The sequence below is a fragment of the Gopherus flavomarginatus genome, chromosome 10, assembly GCF_025201925.1.
Source record: "Gopherus flavomarginatus isolate rGopFla2 chromosome 10, rGopFla2.mat.asm, whole genome shotgun sequence".
Taxonomy (NCBI): domain Eukaryota; kingdom Metazoa; phylum Chordata; order Testudines; family Testudinidae; genus Gopherus; species Gopherus flavomarginatus.
In genome coordinates this window covers 74,313,152-74,331,998 of record NC_066626.1, presented here as the reverse complement: position 1 = coordinate 74,331,998, position 18,847 = coordinate 74,313,152, and the positions used below count along the sequence as shown (strand labels likewise).

The following is an 18,847-nucleotide window of genomic DNA, read 5'->3' as shown; positions in this document are numbered from 1 at the left end:
CCAAATTTGGGGATCCATGTTGGCTAATTAAGATTATCTGTTGTATCCATGTAATGAAGCTCTTTCTGGAAAGACTAGATGACTACACCTTCGTAAGTTTTTTCAAGTATCGTAATTATCAGAGAGCTGCCAGTATAACAATCTGATGTAGAATAAGATATAAGGAAAGCAGCATCTTGGAATCCATGAGTCATCTGGGACTGTCACAGTTGTTATATGGCTATAAAAAGCAATGGAACTTACTATCTCCTACTATATACTGTTAAAATATAGGTATGGGGACAAGGACCCTGAGGATAATTGGCTTAGCTTGCATATTTGCCATTGAGCAGGACATATATTGGTGTTAGTGGGAAGTCTTTTGATAGCGGCTGTCTCTGAAGGATTCCTAGCTGGTTTAGTATCAACAATATTATGGAAAGAGAAACTGGATGCCATCTAACTGTCAGACAACAGAATTCATGTTGGTGACTGTCTTACAAAGATGTTTGTTCTAGAGTCTGACACAGGAGATTGAGTTCACCCTTAAAGGAGTACTGAATTTCTGTATATCTGCTTAAGATTCCAAATCACTGATGGAATATATGTGGATAAATTACAAAAAAGATATCTGTAAAATGGAGTCTGCAGGACAGCAAGATAGAACAGAGATAATCCCATTTGATCGTAGTGAGACCACTATAGTGATAAGACCATGAACTTATATAAAATATTTTAAAAGTATTAATGTACACTAGCTTTTGTTTTCTTCTTTTAAAAAAAAAAAGGAGATTGAATACTTTAACTTGGGCTGTGCTGATACTTTCCTTTAATGACATTTTTGTAATCATTCCTTTTGAACCAGCACCTGCTTTAATGAACTAAGTTGATTAAAGCATAGATCCTAAACTATAGCTTTCTGACAGTTTGTATGTTCTATCCTTCTGCTATAAACAATGTCTCATGGTACAAAAGATATCTGCCTAACATGTAAAGTTAACTTCTTCAGGCATGTTCTAAAACCGCTTTAGAATGCACTGTGCATTGATTGCAGGGCATATAGGTAATTCTTGTATGGTAGAGGCATTTCAGCTTTGGGCTTGTGCTTCATGCAAAGTCAAGACTTGTGTGTCTCTCATTAAGAGTGTGTATTGAGTTACAGCTTTTGGCATACTTAACCTATGAATGACCCACCAACTGGAAGTACTACACAGTCTGATTACTCTAATGTAACTAAGGGCATGTCTATGCTGGCAGAGTTACAGCACTGGGAGTTACAGCACCGCTCAGCGAGTGTTGAAGGGAAATGGCTGTTGTGTGTTCACAGTGTCAGCTGCCTGCGCAATAACATGTACACACTTGGGGCACTGGCAGCAGTATTCGGAGCAGTGCACTCTTAGCAGCTATCCCACAGAGCACCTCTTTCTCTTCTGCCACTAAGAGTTGTGGGAAGGCAGAGCGGGTCGCGGGGCATCCTGGGTCCTGTCCCAGTGCCCCATGATGCATTGCTTCACAGCCCAGCAATCCCTGTGCTTCTGTCCACATTTGGTGTGATCTTTCAGTCGTTTGTGTACTGCACGCCCTGCCTCTTTGGGCTGCAGGAATGGATCCTGAACTGTTGACCAGTATGCTGCTTGCTCTGACCAACACGTCACAAGTGGCAGTGGAGTTATTCCTTAAACTACAAAGGCAAGAGGAGTGTGACATTGATGTCGCCAAGCGTAGTAGCTACGACACGAGATTGCTTGGAGCAGCCACTTTTGGGCTTGGGAAATAAGCACTGAGTGGTGGGATCACATCGTGATACACGTCTGAGATGGCAAGCAGTGGCTGCAGAACTTTCAGATGAGGAAAGCCACGTTCATAGGACTGTGTGATGAGCTTGCCCCAGCCCTGTGGCGCAAGGATACGAGGATGAGAGCTGCCCTGCCATTGGAAAAGTGTGTAGCGATTGCACTGTGGAAGCTGGTTACTCCAGACTGCTATCAGTTGGTCACTAACCAGTTCAGAGTGGGGAAAGTCTACTGTTGGACTCATGTTGATGGAAGTCATCAGGGCCATTAATTGTATCCTACTCTGAAAGACCAGGGCTCTGGGCAATGTGCGAGACGTAGATGGCTTTGCACAAATGGGCTTCCCTAACTGCGGAGGGTGATAGATGGCACGCATATTCCAATTCTGACACCAGACCACCTACCCACCGAGTACATTAATCGCAAGGGGTATTTCTCAATGGTTCTCCAGGTGCTTGTGGATCACTGTGGGCATTTCACAGACATTAATGCAGGCTGGTCCAGAAAGGTGCATGATGCATGCATTTTTCGGAACACTGGTCTGTTCACGAAGCTGCAAGCAGGGTCTTTCTTCCCGGACCAGAAGATCACCATAGGGGAAGTTGAAATGCCCATTGTGATCCTGGGAGACCCTGCGTACCCCTTAATGACATGGCTCATGAAGCCATACACGGGGCAACTTGACAGCAGCAAGAAGCGGTTCAACAACAGGCTGAGCAAGTGCAGAATGACGGTGGAGTGTGCATTTGGCCGTTTAAAAGCCTGCTGGCGCTGCCTCTATGGGAAGTTGTACCTGGCCGATGACAGTATTCCTATGCTTATAGTTGCGTGCTGTACGCTCTATAATATTTGTGAAGGGAAAGGTGAAAGCTTCACTCAGGGCTGGACCGCAGAGACTGAGCGCCTGGAGGCTGAGTTTGAACAGCCAGAGAACCAGGGCTATTAGAGGAGTGCAGTGCGAGGCCATAAAGATCAGGGATGCTTTGAGGCAGCAATTTGAAGCTGAAAGCCACTAATATTTGTTGCTATGCTTGGGAGTGCAGTGCATGTAATGCTCGGAGGTGATTGTGATTGGTGCAGATGATGCAATATGAAGGTTTAACAGAATTGTCTGTTGCTGTGCAGGGCTCTGTTTGCTTTCAATTAATAGAATAAAGATTGCTTTCAAAGCAACACAATTCTTTAATTATTATTTTTCTTTAAAAAAAAAAAAAAAACCACGGAAGAGAGAGTCAACCCCATAAGCACTGAGTGGGATGGTGGAAGGGAAGGTCTCAGGAGGAGGTGGGGTCTCAGGGTGGCTAAAGATTTGTGTATGTTCAGGGATCATATCCAACCTTCTCCTTTGGAGTACAGTGCAGCCGATACTATACTTCAGCAGGGCCAAACTGGAGAGGGATGGGTGTTGATTGCAGTGGGTAGTGGGAGTCGGCAGCACTGGACTTTAACGGGGGACTGGAGCCAGATAGTGTCTGGAGGGAGCATGGGAAAGAGCTTTGTGACAGCGGCTGCAGGGGAGGGCGGGTGCGGAGCTGCTTGGTTTGAAGAGCTAGAGCCTGGAGCATGTCTACTTGGCACTCCATAACCTTTAGGAGCTGCTCCATGGCTTCATTGTGGCACGTTCTTATGGCCCCTTTCTGGCATACCTCATGAAATCTGTCTGTAGGTATCATCATTCCTACGGCTGGAGCACAGCTGGGACTGGACAGTCTCCTCTCCCCAAGTGCTGATGAGGTCTAGCAACTCGACATTGCTCCAAGCGGGGGATTGCCTGATGCGTGGAGCAGGCCTGGCCACCTGGAAAGATGCGCTGAGACCACTGCACGCATCACCAAAGAGTTTGGGGACTTTCAAAATTCCAAAGGAATTTATCGGGTGGGATGGTGGTTGTTCACCTGAGGGCAGTGCAGCAGAATTCACACCAATGACCAGAGAGGTGAGAACAGGTATTGTGGGACACCTCCCGGAGGTGTAATCGACCCCGGTGTCTACACTGGCACCTCAGCGCTGTAGCCCCAGCGCAGAAAGCTGTACACCTCTCGGTGGGGTGGGTTTATTTTTTTTAAAACACTACAACTGCACTGTTTCTGCGCACTGAGTGGCTGGGCAGTGTGTGTACCTCGGGAGTTACAGCACAGACAGCTGCTTTACTGCACAGAAACTTGCCTGTGTAGACAGGGCCTAAGTATTATAATTGCTGCCGAGGTCTGATCACTGAAACATTCTAGTAGTGGAAAGTGAGGATTTCTTGCTGCACTTGCTTTTGATGTCATGAAATCTTTATTCTTGGAGCTAATGGGTTAAACATCCTATCTTCAAATAGGAGATGCAGGTATTGGAAGGATTTAACAAAGCACTTCTGTTCAGTCAATGGCCATGCAATTCCGGATTCCTATTTTAAAAAACCCAAAAACCATAGAATAGCTGCTTTCAGTGGCAGAGTAGCAACAAAAAGAAACATTCAAGGGTATCAGTTGCACAGCAAGAAAACAAGAACAAGATTAACCTTGACAGTTTCTCCCATTGCATTCAGAGGCTAAAAGTAGAATTTTAGAGCTTTACCCAAGTTTTTGTTCTACTTGCAAAATTCTAATTTTTTTCTTGTCTGTTCAAACTATTTTGGTGTATTTATATGAATATATGGACTTAAGTCACAAAAGAAAAGTTAAAATGAACAAAAGCTAAAATTTATTTTAGTGAGGCTATAAAAGTATTTAAAATGGTCTGTGGTGTAAATTCCTTATCCAGTAAAACATAGGGCAGGTACTGTAACAGTTGTTGATGCTTGCAGTATCCTTTTTTTGTACTCATCTTATTTTCTGCTAAGTATTTGGGAAGAAAATATTTTGCAGTTGTATTGTGAACACTTCTGGTGAAAAGAGAAGCTTTTGTATTTCTGGAAGGTTTTTTAATGTTTATGGAACAGTATGTGAATCTTTCAGTAAAGATGAACTAAAAGGGATGCTGCATGTTAAAATCTGGCTCAAAATGTAGGCTCTCACAAAAAGGTCTCTGCAGATCTATACAGTAGGAGCTGAACTAAATGCTGTGCCTCACAATCCAAGAGCCATTCTGAAGTCATTTAATCATTTTGGAGAAAGACTTGTTCTCTAGACTGCGGATCTGGTGTTCTAACAACTGTTGTAAAAGGCCTTACTCCTGTAACTGCCTGTCATAGCATTCTTTCTCAGGTCTGAACCTTAGAGTTCAGAAAATGAGATATTAGCATGAATTTCCCTAAGCTTAATTACCAGCTTAGATCTGATAGGCTGCCACCACCCAAAAATATAGTGTTTTGGGGCACTCTGACCTCCCCAAGCTTCCCTGGGGACCCCAAGAACCCAGACCCCTTGGGTTCTTAAAACAAGGAGAAATAAACCATTCCCCCACCTTCCCCCTCTCAGAACTTCCCTCCCTGGGCTATCCTGAGATACTGATCTAACCTCTTAAATCACCGTACAGAGAAGCATCTCCCTTCCCTTCCACAAAGAGGCAAACAGATTCAAGGAAAACAGAGAGAGATTTTATCTCTCCCCCTCCCGTCTCCCCACCCGTCCTGGTGAGTTATCCCAATCCCCTGGGATAAAACAAGGGAAACAGACAAAAAACAATCAATCAGGTTCTCTAAAAAGAAATCTTTTAATAAAAGAAAGGAAAAAGTAAAGAATTATCTCTGTAACTTCAAGATGTCAACATACAGGGTCCTATAGCTTACAGATACCAGAAAGAGACTTCCCCCCAGTACCAATACAAATCAAAATATTCCCAGCAACTACACATATAAAAGTTAACCAGCCAGATCCGCAATTGCAAATAGAGTAAAACAATTTTAAAAAACCCCTAAACCGCCTGTTTTTTACTCACTACTTGAAAAGAGACTTAGAGAGCCTGTAGTAATGTCTGGTCTCTCTCAGACCCTCCGAGAGAAGAACAAAGAACTCACACCGAAACTTCCCTCCACCCGAATTTAAAAGTATCTAGTCTTCTGATTGGTCTTCTGGTCATGTGTCCAGTTTCCTGCTTGTAACCCTTTACAGGTATAAGAGACATTAACCCTTAATACTCTGTTTATGACACTGCCCTCATTTTTTCTTTCTCCTGTTTATATTACAGTAGTTCTTAGGAGGCATCCTAGAGTGGAGCCCTGTTGTGCTAGGCTCTGTACAAAGATGAGTAATAGACAGGCCTTACCCTGAAGAGTTTACAATCCAAATGAACAAGACAAAGGGTACACAAAGGGGTGTAATTTATGAGCAGAGGGATGGTTTGCAAGTGTCACGGTAGTTCTGTGATTTGTAGGTTTTTTGTTTTGTTTTTGTTTTACTCCTTAGGGTTGGGTTTAGGAAACTCTGTGAGCAGTCTTGGAATATTAAACCAACTAGGCAATCATTGGGAGGCTAACTTACATTGAAAAAAGTGATCTGGCAAGAGTTTTCAGAAGATCAGTAATGGAATCCAGTAGCTCTTGTGCAGCAAGCACTATGGGCTGCTCTGCACTAAGGGTACGTCTAGACTACCCGCCAAATCGGCAGGTAGTGATCGATCTATTGGGGATCGATTATATATCGCGTCTCATCTAGACGTGATATATCAATCCCCGAACGCACTCCCGTCGACTCCGGAACTCCACCAGGGTGAGCAGCGGAAGCGGAGTCGATGGTGAAGCCACGGCCGTCGATCCCATGCTGTGAGGACAGGAGGTAAGTCAAAAAAAGATACGTCAACTTCAGCTACGCTATTCCCATAGCTGAAGTTGCATATCTTACGTCGACACCCCCCCAGTGTAGACCAGGCCTAAAGCTGTAAGGTGACCTAAGTGAACTGAACGCCAGTTCAGTTACAAAAATTACATATCTGAGATCAATATAACTTAGGTCGATTTACAGTAGTGTCTACACTGAGCTATGTCAACGGAAGATGCTTTCCTGCCAACTTACCTTCCACCTCTCGGGGAGGTGAACTACAGATTTTGACGGGAGAGTGTTCTGCCATCGACTTAGCTTGTCTTCACCAGACTCGCTAAATCGACACCGCTGTATTCATCGCAGCAGTGCCAATTTAGCCAGAAGTATAGACAAGCCAGAAGTTTCATGTGAGACTATAATGTCCCCTATGGACCAGCACTCCCTTTGGTGGTCTTTTGTTTGAACAGCTCTTTTATTTTCAGAGCAGGGAAGCAAGTGGGAGAGGCCCCTCAGGGTCCTTTTCCTGGGCAAAGTCTTGTTTGTGCTACCTAATGTAATTTAATCGGAGTTTTCAAATGAAAAGCTTCAGATCATCACTGAAATTTTTTTTACCTGCCTATTTACTTCTGCTCACAGATGGTTAGTCTTTCCCTACTTAACAATTGGTTATTCAAAGAGGTTTCCTCTTTGCTTGCAATTTAAGCTCTACATGTCGTTTGCTGTGTTTCAGAGCATTGGGTTAAAGGTAAACTGAGATCAACCTGAAATGTACTTGCAGTGAATGTAAGTTTCTCTTAAGTACCTTTGGGTCTATCAGAGACTCACTTATTTAGTGGTCCATACTTCACAATATACTTAGTTAGCTGTCCCCAAATCAAAGGACAGGTATACCCATAAAAGTAGTCCTCTACTCACCAGTCACTAAAGCAGGGTTTCTCAAACAGGCAGTGCTTCCAGCAGCTCCCGTTAGCCCGGAGCAGCAATCCGCAGCCAGTGAGAGCTGCAATCAGCCGGACCTGCGAACAGGGCAGGTAAACACACCGGCCTGGCCCGCCAGGGGCTTTCCCTACACAAGCTGCGACCCCTGTTGGGAAACCCTGCACTAAAAGAACCTTCATTTGCTTATGGGAAAACATGGCTGGTAGGTACTATCCAACCCAGCAAGGAGTGACAGGATTTGTTCTCACTAGAGGATGGTTTGTGGGAATATTCATTCAGAATAGTGCCCTTAATACCATTCTTTACCCTCTTAGCAAGACAAATTTCTTGGCAGATGACTTAAACTGCAAGGTTCTGGACCAATGCAAGTGCTTCCTGAGGATGCTGTGCTGATTTCCCTCTCTTCCAGGGGAGGTTGATTTAATTGCTTTTCAGAATGTGTTTTAGAGAACACTGCTTTTCACTCATGTGTATATTGTTTCATGAAATGGCTCTTGCATTTGTACTCTGTATCTGATTTGGTTCCTATGACTTCATTTATCTTTTTTCTAAGGTGTTGTCATCTTGGAGTGTAAGCAACTCAGAAACCCTGTTACTGTAGTAAATGCTTTTAGTATGTTTGTTTTTACTCTTTAACAAAGCAAAACCTGTTTATATGTTGTTAGATTAGAAACGTAACAGTATTGAGGAGAAATTACACTAATAGCACAAGAGGTTAATGCTAGACTTTGTGATAACCATGCAGGGTGGACGATGCGTTAAACTGCTTCAGGCAAAGGTCTCTTAAGCTGTCTACTCTAGGTGCTACAAAAACAAGATTAGTGAACCTAATTCCATAGCAAATGTTTTATTAAAACAGAGAATTGGAGGTTTAATTTTCTTTATGAAAGGAGTTCAGAATCTGCTTTTTCTAATTCTTATGGCCTTAACCTAGAGTCAAAGAAGTTTTTAAGACAACAATCCAAAGATCTTGTCTGTAAGTACAAATGTTTCTCATGAGGGAGGCTGCTGACATTCCCCAACACTTCAACCAAATGATAGTGGGTAGAGATTTTGAAACAAAACAAATTGCCCCAGACAAATTAAAGAGGGGTGAGGAGAAAACCATTCGGTCTCCTGTTCACTAAAGGATAGCTTCCTGTTGCACAACTTGCAGGTGTTATGCAGTCTTGTTTTAACTGACTCTGCACATGTGCTGTCACAGTGTCTGTGGCAGTTTGAATTCTGCTAAGCCTTTCAACATTAATCTGCTGTTTGGGATGGAGCGTTATTGAGGGTGGAACAAAATGATGTATTGCATTAAAAAAGAGGAAACTGCAAAGCAAATGACATTTGCTGCCACCTTTGGGAGTACAGTTTTCTGCAGAAAGAGCAGTATTTCCACTTTTGTATATCTTTTTGGTGGTCTAAGCCCTGTGGGCAAGGACCCAGTATTCATATTTGGGTATAAAGAGCCATACATACACTGGCTCCTAATAATTGGCTTTCGTAAGTAACATGCACATAATTGTGTGGGCAGATGTATGCAGTGTGCAAACATCTGTGGCAATAAATATGTTGATTGTAAATAACCAGTTACTCATCTTACTGGCCACTTGTAATCACCCAGTTTACATGCACAGCATAGGAATACAGTTCTTGAAAGCCCGTGTGACTTGCTTGAGATGGGCAGGCAGGAATAGGAGGGATTTAGTTGTACATCTCAATGAAGCTGTAATATGATGCGTCGTCTTGGCTCACGCTGCCCTGACTTAGAGCTGCATGTACTGGATATTGGAGCGTGCCTCGAGAATATGTGAAATCCAAAATCTTATTTGACACTTTTCTTAGCATAAATTGCCATGTTAATTGAGCAAACATTTTAATGAACCCTTCTCTTACTCATTAAGTATTAAAATGTCATTTAATACTTAGGCATGGTTGTATTTTTAGTTTTGTGCAGAGGAGGACTCTTCTCTAGTGCTGAGAAACTTTAAAAAATTTATATCTCCTATAAGGATGTAATGTGTGGTACCTTACTGCAGAAATAGCACAGGTGCACTGGCATTTAGCAGTCTCTCACATTCGTGACTGTATGTTAAACTCTGATTAAAAATATGGATTTTTTATAAAAGCTGCCTTCCTTTCTAGTATTCAGTATTTATCGAAAGCCTAATTAACTCCTGTAATTAGGCAAAAAGAAATTCTTTAAGACTTCTTCTGTTGGAACACTTTCAAATAAGGGCCATTGTTTACTGCCCATTCTTTCCTGTTTTCTCACACATATTGTACAACTAGCTTCTTTCTTCCTCATATCTAATGTAGGCATATGTAAAAACATCTAAACAAACCACTGTATATTGCATAATATAAATTCTTTCCCCTACACAAGCCATACAAATGTGGTGTGCAAGAGATTTTCTTTGCATTTGTGACCCTAAGAATTCCTCAGTGCCGGCTGGCAAAGGGTTCACTGTTTGGTAACAGTGACTCCTGACAGGTGAGAAACTCACTACACCCAATACATTTCTTTCATAGTATTTATCCAAAGAGGGTCATGTGAGAGCTCTAATAAAAACTTGTTATACTGATTCTCATAATCATTGTGAGATGTATGTACGGATAACGTTTAAGGAGGGGTGTGTGTGTGTGTGTGTGTGTGTGTGTATATATGTGTGTGTGTGTGTGTGTATATATGTGTGTGTGTGTGTGTGTGTGTGTGTGTGTGTGTGTGTGTGTAGGAAAGTATGTTTTAAAGTCTGAATCAAAGCACAGTTGACATGGAGGTTTTAACCAGATAAAGGATGCATATTCACCCGTATGCCTTGGTTCACATGTAAAATAAGGATTGTAAGCCTATTTGCATATGATGTCAGCATGAGCATATGAAGGCAGCATGAAATCAGCTCCTAAGTTCCCTGTAAGCTGTGTGGCCATGCAGCAGCCTTTTTAGCGCCACGCAGATACTCAGGGAACCTGTCCGGCCAGAACCTGCCAGGAAGGGAGCAGCCTGAACCCAGCCACAGCCTGGACCTGCTGCAGGCAGGGTGCCCCTCCGCCAGCCTAGACTGGCCAGGGGAAGGAGTGCCTCTCCCGGGGCCCCAGCCCCAGAGCTGCTGCAGTGGGGAGAGGCACCTCTGTCTCTCTTCCCTCCCCACCCCCAGGTGCTGCTGCAGGGAGAGAGAGCTGGGGGGAGTCCTTTCTTCCCACAGGAGCAACCTCTGGCACCCCAAACCCCTCATCCCTGGCCCCACCCCAGAGCCTGTACCCCCAGCTCTGAGCCCCGCCCCAAATCTCTGCCCCACCCCCAGCTAGAGCTCTCACCCCCTGTACCCCAGCCCTCACACGTCACCTCCATATTGGTGCACATAAAATTCATTACACATGTGGGGGGGAATTTGAGAGAACACTGGTCAGCACCTGAGGGAATAAACCACAGGGGTCATCTCATAGGATATCAGGTTTGGAAGGGACCTCAGGTGGTCATATAATCCAACCCCCTACTCAGAGCAGGACCAATCTCCAGGCAGATTTTTGCCCTATATCCCTAAATGGCCCCCTCAAGGATTGAACTCACCACCCTGGGTTTAGCAGGCCAATGCTCAAACCACTGAGCTATCCCTGCCTCTAGGGACAAAATTAACTAACTCTGGGGATACAATGAGGGAAAAGAACACTTCTATGTGCTTCACCGAGGAAGCAAAAAGGACAGCACTTTCATGAATGCAGTAAGAGGAATCCCAACTTTGTTGGTTGGAGACTCTGTGTGACTGCTTTAGGTGAGAAGCTACTTTACACAAAGGTTTTAGCATGTTAAAGTTTAGAATCTGGGAAGCACTTCATACTTTTTTGTTTTATATGTAAGAATTTGTTCCTATCATTATCCTTATTCATGACCTCTTAAATCTTAGCTTTTGATGATAATTTTATGATTGTATTCACTGTAGATATATCTCAGTGCTATAATGTTATATTGGCACTAAGCTTTAGTTGGCTCAAATAAGCTGGTGTATGCACTGTTCCTTTGGGGACAGCTTACCTTGTAATTTCTGAGAGTGATCGATGGTTAAGGTCTTGACACTGCAGGGAAATGCTTCAAGGCAGCTCGGGGATTGAAGTGCACCTATTGTTGTCATGCAAGGCAAAGTAAGGGCTGGCAGAGCACAGAGGAGATCTTTTGGGTAGCAAACAGACTGGTGGTGTGAGAGAGCTGACATCAAGTGGAACACAAGCAGATCTTCCTTTCGTTGGAGGCAAGGGGGTAAAAAGGTGACTCTAAGTCCTCAGCATCCTGAAGAAACGTCAACATTGTCATGCAGAGCAGAGCCACTGTTAGATACTGTGTCCTCCATCAGATTTTTCTGTTAGTCAATGGTGGGTGGTTCCAAATAGCTGTAAATTCACTAACTGTGTCCCAAAATGCCCTGGGTATAGGGTATGAGAGAGACCATAAGAGCATGATGGGACAGTGAGTGTGCCTTCATTAGCTCGCCTACACCTTCTCTCCCCCGGTGTCCTGCCTTTGCTGAGTCCTGGGCCTTCCACAAGTTCAGGGGACTGGCTGTTTGTGAAGATATACTGTTCTGTTTTGAACATATTGCTGTAAAAGACTATGAAAGGAAAATGATGATTTTGCAGGGTGTCTTGTACTGGTGAATGGAAGCTGAGATGTTTCTCCTGAAACAGGCTTCTCTTCCAGTGACTTCATATCTGTTGTACCAAACAGAACCATAACAGTACAATGAATAGGGTGTTAGTGGAATACACTGTATGGAGTTACTACCAGCTGTCCCATTCTAAAAGTGAATCTAGAAGTATCTTCAAGACACTACATGTTGTACAGTTTTATAAGGGAACTGATATGCAAACTAATTGTTTATTTAAAAGCAAGACTTATCTTTAGTTTCTTAAACAACATAAGGACAGTTGGCTTCATAGCATGGAATAACTTACTCCTTATTCTAAGGTTAGAATTCTTCAGTCTGTCCGGTAATTTGATCACATACCAGAACATCCCTGAGTGTTTTATAACAATGAAAATACCTTGAAATATAACAGTTAATCCCAATTTCCTATTGCATTAACATAAAGTTTGATAGTCTGTCCCTTTACATGCTATTTTGCTGCATACTGGTCGTCTTGGACCTCATTACACTACAGTCTGAAATTGTTTGGTTAGTGACTTTTATCTGGTTGGAGATTTGTCCTACTTCTCGCAAAAGCTGTGTTTCCAAACTTCTTGGAATGAAGTTGGCTACACCAGCCTCATTTTGGTGAAGCTACTTTTCATTGAAATCTCTCTTCTCTGTTAATATTCTTTTTCTCCTTCCTTCCTTCCATCGTATGCCATTGCTTATGTCTTTTCACTTAGGGCGTGGCCTTGCAGCACTACTCACGTGAGTGATTTCGTTGACTTCAAGGATCAAACCCTTAATTTTAAAGTCCTTATGATAAGGGCACTGTTGTCCTTGTATACCTGTATTGCACTGTATGTCTTTTGGACCATATAAATATTTATTCCATTAACCTGTTGGTTCCTAGTTTGGGAGCAACTTATTCATCCTGGACTCTAAATCAGCACGTTCCTGTCTCCCAAATGGTTCAGAGTGGAGTCTATCAGAACTGTGATTTTTGTCAGCAGACTTACGAGATGCTTAGTTCCACAGGCCGACAGGCGATGCCAGAAATATCTAGGATTTTCTCTGAGCTGTATCTGTACGCTATCGTTGGGCCTATCATCAGATCCCTGCATTTTCATGAAGCTGATGATGATGGTTACATCCTGTTTAAGAAAATGGAACCGCTAAACCTTATCTCTCTCCCCCTTCTCCCCCCCCCCAACCACCACCACCTTTGCCCCATGGTAACCTTCTGGCACATCTGAGTCAGGAGATAGTGGGACTTAGTTTCTTCCCTTCCTCCGGTTAATCTGTGATAGAATAGGATTAATTGAAAGAACATCTGTCACAAGTGAAAGTCTTAAACATCCAGTTTGCACTACACACAGTACTTACTTTGCTTGTAGTTTTGTGTCTGGGTAACTTTTTCCACGTTCAAGTATGTACGTTTGTTGGTTTATTGTAGCCAGCCACTTTAGAAAAGGAACACACACTGTGATTAGCACTTCCTCCTTGTTGTTTACAAGAGAGACCTGGGAATGAAGAACTACACTTGCAACATCAAACAAGCAGAGAGATTATCAAAAAGCAAAGGCAGAACTACATAAAACAAATAGTGTTATGTCATAACTAATAGAGATGTTCAGTTAAATGTATTTTTCTGTCTTGTCTGCAAAGATTTGCTATTGGTCTTTGGCTGCTTTTAATTTGTCTGTACATAATAACAGCAAAAGTAATCCCATTATTTTTAAGGAGCTCTAAGGCATAGCACTACTGTCAGATTATAGGCTGTAAAGAGCAAAATATTGAGAAGAAATACTTTAGGAAGGTGTTAATAGTGTCACAGTATCTTTATAGTTTATTATAAGCATGATCTTGACCATTCTTCTACCTTTTAGGTGGAAGAGGAAGAGGCAGAAGTCTCCTCTCCACAGAAAATTTCTCATGTGTAGTCCCTGTCCAGAAGATAAGATTGTTTTTTTAGGTTTTAGGTTTTTTTGGATTAAACTCTTTTGAATTGAGACTTTATCACCACTTCTTGAAAGTTGTTCTTTTCAGACTTTGAGTCTGTTTATCAACAGGCCTATAATACTGGTTCCTATTTCTGACAACACAGTTAAAACGTATGCTTATAATAAATGGAATGGGTTATCCTAAATTAAATGTAGTGTAGTAAGAAAACATGCAAACTGATTCAGCCATACCATGTGCAGACGCTTCCAATGTGATAACTTCTTTTTTTGATTGCTAGAAGTGTTTAGCAGTGTTTTTGTCTCTGTAACACCAAAGATGCTGTTATATTCCATGTACAAACTTACTAAAGATTGTATACTTCATTTATGTGACTACTTCTGTCTTTTTTCCTGCAGCTCTTAAATTAGCTGTTGGCACTTGACAACTGTAGATAACCAAGACGATGGCTGCCAACAAGAACAAGAACCAGAGTTCTATGGCCCTGCACAAAGTAATCATGGTTGGCAGTGGAGGTGTGGGCAAATCAGCACTTACACTTCAGTTCATGTATGATGAGGTAAGAAGAGTTAGCACAAATTTCTTGTTAAGCTCCATGAATAATTGACAGTCATTCTGCTGGATTTTCCTTGTGCAATGAGTAAAATTCTTCTAAAGATGTTTGGCACATCAGGAAAGTCTGATGCAGTCTATCCAGGGATTAAATGCAGTTTCCGTAACTTTTAAAGACAAAGTGCGAAGAGTGTGTTGAATAGGGAATGCAGGATATTTAAGCAGCCGTTTCAGTCCACCACACTGTCTCAAGTGTTGTTGGTGCAGTTAAACTGTGAGTTTTTTTTGAAACAAGTTAGGATTCAAGTAGAAGTAAGCACTCTTCTTCTTACCTGTTTTTGAGGCAGATGTTGATGAAGAAACAATACAAAAGATTACAGGCTCCCTTTATGCTAGTTCTTTAGTACTAATATACTGAGCTCAAGCCTGCTTTCAGGTTGCAGATGGGTGTCTTGTAAATCAGTTTAAGTTCTGTAGCTAATTTTGCAAGTGTACTCAGGGAAGTCATGTGCATCTGTTTAAAAGGCAGGATCACAACTCCAGTGAATATGTGAAAAATGCAATCTATAGTTTTGTTTTAAATAGTCTATGCCCTACTCTAGGCACTCTGAAACTCTGTGGTAACAGTCATTAAAAGAAAAAACACACACTAAAATACACCCCACTAAAAACCCCCAAGAGGTATCTCAATGGATGGTCTTGGGAGTCTGTCCTAAAGATCAACAGATGTGGACTATTTTGTACCAAATTAGGGGAGTAAGTTCCAGAATCAAGCTACTCTCATAGTAAACATTCTAGTGGCAACTCTTCCTCTTTCTTTATATGTAGGGACCCCAGCTGGAGCACCTCGACCACAGTTGGTACAAAGATGTGCCTGGAACAGTAGGGTTGCCTGGCACTGCGTATCTGAGTCGCTTATGTTTGTGTAGGTTGGAACCAATACCGTAAACCCCACCTAGAATTCATTCGCCATTTAGTGCAGATTACAGAGCACTGATGTACGTACTCAAAACAATGTGCATCACTTCATAGTTGAGCTGCTGTGTTCTGCACCTGCTTCAGCTTCTGAATTGATTTAAGGTGTATCTCCATGCAGACGGCACTTCAGCATTCTAACTATGAGGTGACAAAGACTATAACCGTGCCAATGTCTACATCTGAGAGAAGGTCAGAACTTCTTGAGCTGTATCAGTTTACACTGGCTGAGCATCCAGCCCTGAGCTTATTCTGGAGTAAACTCATAGTTTACCAGTTACCATGTAGCAATGGCTTCTTCTGTTGGCATGCAGACTCTGAATTGGCTCAATGGTATAAAATTACAAGTCCTCTCACGCGCTCTCATAGTTAAAAATACTAAAGCCATAAAACTGGTATTAAATAGTTGACAGTTATTAAAATGAAAAGGCCCTTCAGGAGCATATATACAGCTGACAACGGCCATTAAAAGTGGAGAGGAATGCGCTGAAGCAAATATCCAAAGGGAGGAGTGCCACATCTGAAAAAGTCAGGAGTACTGTTGATTTTATTCTTTTCCCCCCCCGCTGCTTATGTTCCTCAGTTTGTAGAAGACTATGAACCTACGAAGGCTGACAGTTATAGAAAGAAAGTAGTTCTGGATGGGGATGAATTCCAGATAGACATTTTGGATACAGCGGGACAGGAGGATTATGCAGCTATTCGAGACAACTACTTCCGCAGTGGGGAGGGGTTTCTCCTTGTCTTCTCAATAACCGAATACGAATCCTTTACAGCAACAGCAGAGTTAAGGTAAGCACAGTAGTTGGATGGAGGGGGGGAAAAAGATTCCTCAAGGTGCTTTTTGATATTTTGCATGTATTTACATAGATCTGAGTAGGTTTGATAACATGAATATGGAATGTTTGTTTGAAGCTCAGTAATGGGTAAAGGATGAAAAGGTAAACTTGCTGCTCCTGATTTGCATAAACAAACAGAACATTGAGTGTAAGACATCAGAAATCTTGTATCTGAGCCAACCCATTTTCCCTATTTAAGTTCAGTTTATATATTAGGACAGTAAGCAATTCTTCACAATTCTTTAATTTTGGTTTGTGTAATTCTCCATTTTCCCCTGCCAAGTAGCTTGAAAATGTTTTTCTTTTGTCTTCTGTACTAGTTCAGTTACTTGGGCTAGTTTTTCACAGCCAGCAGATCATTTATTGTTCCATCTCTATTTGCCACTCTTTTTCCCCATTCCCCACATACATACACTACAAAAGGTACAGCTACCTCTGATGTCAGGTGTATCCTGAAGGCGCTCTGCCCAAAAGAAAGCAAAACAGGCCTAATAGTCTTTGCACATGTCTGTGCATGCATGAAGTGCCAGTGGCTTTGTCAAGAGATTCAGAGCTGCGTCCCATGCTGGGGTAGACTTGTTCAGATGCAGTGGGGCCTGGCACTTTTCCCACAAAGTGTAGTGCTGTAGGCTCTGAAGAAGGGGCTTCTCTTGATTTGTCCATTCAAGGCAAGAGGTCAACCATAGTATCATTCCCAGGAAGGACTCCTCATGCCACTTTCAAGCATTTCTTTCCATTCCTCTTTTGAACAACACTCCTTCAGACTCTAACTCTCTCACCCCAATGCACCCATGATAGCCCTCCTAACTCCTTCCTATCCACCGTCTCTGGGTTTTGGTACCTGGCTCTCCCTTTTTGAACAATCAGCTATTCTTACCCTTCAGTGTTCAAGTCACTGACATCCTATGCATCCCTCTTAGTCTATTTGCAAGTTTTCTTGCCCTTGCTTGCAAGTCCATTAACAAACAGTGAATTCAAGCAAGTTCCTCTTATCCATGGACCTGTAAAATGTACATACACAGATACTGTGCCTCAAAATATATTCACCACTGTGATATGATTACGATATGTTTTGAACACTGTATGCCTTGAGAGGTGGTATTTAAGAAGTCTTGATCGGTTGAACCTTAATTCCCGTTGAATTGTATGTGAAGTTTATGTAGTACAGGGAAACCCCGATATAACGCGCCCTGCAGTAACGTGAATTCAGATATAACGCGATCATAAGGTGGCTCCGGCAGCCCCAAGCGCGCAAATAATAAAAAAAACAAAAGTGGCCAGAGCGGCGTGGAAGCGCAAAAAGAGAGGGAAAAAAAGACTGGAGCGCTGCCGAAGGGAAGAGGGGAAAAAAAAATGGAATTTGCCTTCCCCACTGCCTTTCCCCCCCACCCCTGCGGCTGCTTTTGGCAAGAAGAGCCATTCTCCTCCCCAGCTGCTCCTCGCTCTTCCTCTGCCCCTTGCATGTCTTCCCTACTCTTCACAAGTGTTTCCGTCTCTCGCTGCAAGGCTGAGAGCCCCTGCTGCTGGAGCTGCACCCTTTCAGTTCCAGCTGAGCCTAGGAAAAGGATTATGTTGCATTTTTTATTACAGAATTTGTGTTTAATCACAAAATGATTGATCAGAAGGCTTGAAGAGCTAAAGGTAGTCTGAGAGAGAGCTTTATATGATTTTCATAAAGATGAAGTTTGTTCTTAAGAACCTTTCCAGAAATCACCCCAAGGATATCCTCTGTTTTTCATTGTAGAATGGAAAGTTGCCCTGCCCACTTTCTGTCCAGTCCCCAGAAACTGCATAGGAGCGTAGACCTAATTGCTTGGATAGCTACATAGCACTAGGAGCTCACCTAAAAGGAATGGCAAAGCTTGGCTTTTAGAGACTGTTCCTCATATGCTAAGGACCAAGAAAAACCCAAGCAGATTCCAAAATAGGATAAAGAATTGATTAGAGGCCGAAGAAGCACTAGAGAAATGTAAAGCATGTTTGACCTAGTGGATTAATTGTGGGTTGGGTTCGGTTGGAAAGAAGGAATGGGAATATTTGGGTCTAAGTTGCTGGCTAATGTTCATGAACAAAAGTGGCCCACCAAGTCTTCCTCTCAATGAGCAGATGGATGACTAAGATGAGCAATCTTTTTATCTGAAACACAAGCATCTGCACTGGTGTAGATCATCTGAGAGTAACTGCAAATCCCAAAATATTCCTATTTAACATAGATAATTTTGTCTTGTATAGCAACATACTGTATGACAAAACCTTTTAGTCTGTGCATAAGAAACCCTGATGTCAGCATTTCTTTAAGGTGTGTGGACCCATTATTTCTTCTGAGCATTGCAGAAGTTGGAGTGACACTTGGATATTCCCAGCTGAGAAGGAAAACAAAAAATCTGTTTTCTAGTTTGGAGCTAGTAATTTAGGCGTCTTAGTCTGAAACCTTGACAGTGCTCCTAGGTAACTTTTTACTAGTGAGTTGGTCGATTCATTTTTTTTTCTTATTGGTAAAAATTATCCTTTAAATG

The 18,847-nt window shown here is 42.4% G+C and overlaps 1 protein-coding gene across 4 annotated transcripts in view; it reads left to right on the top strand.

The window, feature by feature from the left end:
* Positions 1-18,847, top strand: part of RALB (RAS like proto-oncogene B) — an 81,459-nt gene that overhangs the window by 49,466 nt on the left and 13,146 nt on the right. For all 4 annotated transcript variants that reach the window (XM_050917188.1, XM_050917189.1, XM_050917187.1 and 1 more), the window contains exons 2-3: positions 14,364-14,524; positions 16,076-16,284. In XM_050917188.1, the coding sequence (XP_050773145.1) occupies positions 14,411-14,524; positions 16,076-16,284 (323 nt within the window). In that variant the 5' untranslated portion in view covers positions 14,364-14,410. The remainder of the gene's footprint in view (positions 1-14,363; positions 14,525-16,075; positions 16,285-18,847) is intronic.